General features: G+C 39.6%; 1 protein-coding gene across 1 annotated transcript in view; it reads right to left on the bottom strand.

Moving 5' to 3' along the window:
- Positions 1-1638: 1638 nt before the first annotated feature.
- The window catches only part of LOC132474630 (E3 SUMO-protein ligase ZBED1-like), a 3346-nt gene continuing 2484 nt past the window's right edge, over positions 1639-2500 (bottom strand). Inside the window, exon 3 of the mRNA XM_060075425.1 lies at positions 1639-2500. This exon is cut by the window's right edge and continues 199 nt beyond it. Coding sequence (XP_059931408.1) covers positions 2332-2500 — 169 coding nt within the window. The 3' untranslated portion in view covers positions 1639-2331.

Genomic DNA, 2500 nt, shown 5'->3' with positions numbered 1-2500 from the left:
CGAAAGATGATATCAAGACATTTATAGAATATTCCCATTCACATTATGATTCTTCGTCATAACATCCGACCAAACATCCTTTACAGTCACCGAGCGAGGATTATGAAAGTCCAGGCCCCCCCTTCCTGCACTCGGGGTCCGACTGGGCCAAGTTTCGGTGCGGGGGTCCCAGTTAGGCCTTAGAATAAGGTATTCAAATTTCAGGGCGGTAGGACGTTCCTATCTCAAAAACTGTTTTTCCACCACATTCTGAACCATTTGGTCTTGCAGGTAACACTTCTGAGGGGGCTTTGTCCAAATGACAGTCCATTTGGGAAAACTTTTTTTCTCTAAGGTCTAGAACTCCAAATCTCGGATATGTCGTTCTCGGGGCCCCGGGAAATGTATGTAAACATTTTAGCCTCCCTAGCTATCTCGAAAAGGCCGGAAAAGGGGCGTGACCTCCAACAGTACAGTAAATGTACATAAGACAGAGGTTAGTTTCTAGTCCCCATTTTTTGTGGAATGGAGGTGTACATTTGTGGCTTAAGGTGTGTAGACACAGCTGGCCTGTGGCCACGTTTTTGAAGTCTGGGGTCAAAAGGTCAAAAGGTCAAAAGGAGCCGGCACCACGCCGCTTATGAGATAACAAAAAGTTAATGTGTGTTTCTCTCGTAACTTTTTGTCATTATTAAAGAGAAGCCTGATTCTCAGATATGCGTGTTGGATGGCTAGGGTGTAGGTCTGGGAAGAACTTCAGGCCAAAATCTTGCAAGCGAGCCGCTGGGTGCAGGTGCAACGAGATGGAGCACTTGCTGAGTCATTTCCTGTAGGGCTGGAGCCACAGGTTTAAGCGTATGCGTCCTTTGAGACCCCCTTTGATATATAAGAGACCTCAAAGTACAGCTTACTTAAATGTTGTCGACCTGCAGTCACCTATTGCATCACTTCCTTTAGGGCTTCGGCCTCCTAATTGATCATTGTAGTATAATTGAATGCCCTCTTTCATATATATGATACCTCCACCACTGGGACGTGGCAACAATTCTCCAAATAGATATGGGGAGGGGGGGGTGATGCTTGTGGACAGTAGGGTTGTACACTAGACATAAATAGGAAGCAAACTCAGGAGAAGGAATGACCTCTCACAAATATATATTCAATAAATTGTTTCAAATAACCCTGCCTCGTTAAATCATTGAGCTTGGTGTTTTGCTTTCAAAAATAGGTTATAGAAGAAGTCTAAACTGCAGAAAATAAAAACATCCAAGCTGCCTTTTAAGGATACCTTGGAATATCTGTCTATTTTTTAACCATCGGACCCTAGTTTACGACAAAAAACAACACAATGGACGGCAGCTCCTTTGCCGCGTGGTTTTTAGAGCCATGTAAGGATTAGAGGGGCTGGTCGACAGCAACCACCATAGCAACCATGACGGTCAAGTGACTGGATGCAACCCCGTTGAAAAAAATAGAATACCACCCTACTAGGGGTGTAAATCTCTCATGAAAAAAACGATCCGATTCGTATCTCGATACATGGTCACGATACGATATAAGAAAAGATGCATGTTGTTAAAAAACGATTCAGTGCGATTCGATGCGATGCGATGCGATGCGATTTGATGCAGTTCAATAATTGAAAATATTCTGAAAGAGTTCTTTTCATTTGTTCAATGAATATGAACAAACATTTTATTGTGAAATTAGTCTGTATGTAGTTTGTCTCACATATACAAAAAAAAAATACATTTCAGTAATGGCACACATTGCAGCCAAATAAATACACCATAAGGAAATACAAAAAAATTATATTTAAATATTAAATAAAATAGTAAAATAAAATATATTTTCTATACCCAAAGAAGTCCCTTGTTGATGGATGACAATTCAAAAATAAAATAAAACAGAGCTAGACCTTGGCCTTTTCTCATATTTAGAATAAATGCTTCTGCAAATTAAGTGCCTCTGCAAATCATACAGACTCAAGATAAGGTATCATTATACCAATTAATACATGTGCAACCTTTCACTGAGAACACAAATAGAGCTGCGAACTGTAAGAAGCTAGGAAATATCACTGCAAACACGAAGTAAAGCTGTGAACTGTAAGAAGCAGCAATAGGAAATATCTAATTTTGTTTAAACCAAAACCGCCATCTTGGCCTAGATTATTACTTTAATGTAATGGCACAAATTGCTGCCAAACACAGCATAAGGAGAAAAAAAAAATATATAAGTAGAACTAATACAATCCCTTTTTTTTTAGATTCAGTTTCCTCTTTAAGTTAGATGTATGTTCTTGTAGGACATTTAGTGTATGCTGATATCCTTTAGCTACCTCCTAATAATTCATTTGTGCTCGAGTTTTTTAAGATTCTTCTTGAGAAAAATCAATTGATCGGCATGGTCACCCCTAAGTATACTGCGTTGAGAGGAAACAATATCTCCTGCGGTACTGAAAACTCTTTCTGATGCTACACTTGTAGCTGGTATGCAGAGGTATCTTTTTGCAATATCT

The sequence above is a fragment of the Gadus macrocephalus genome, chromosome 16 (assembly GCF_031168955.1).
Source record: "Gadus macrocephalus chromosome 16, ASM3116895v1".
Taxonomy (NCBI): Eukaryota; Metazoa; Chordata; class Actinopteri; order Gadiformes; family Gadidae; genus Gadus; species Gadus macrocephalus.
The sequence above is the reverse complement of the archived record's forward strand: the minus strand, read 5'-3'. Positions and strand labels throughout refer to the sequence as shown.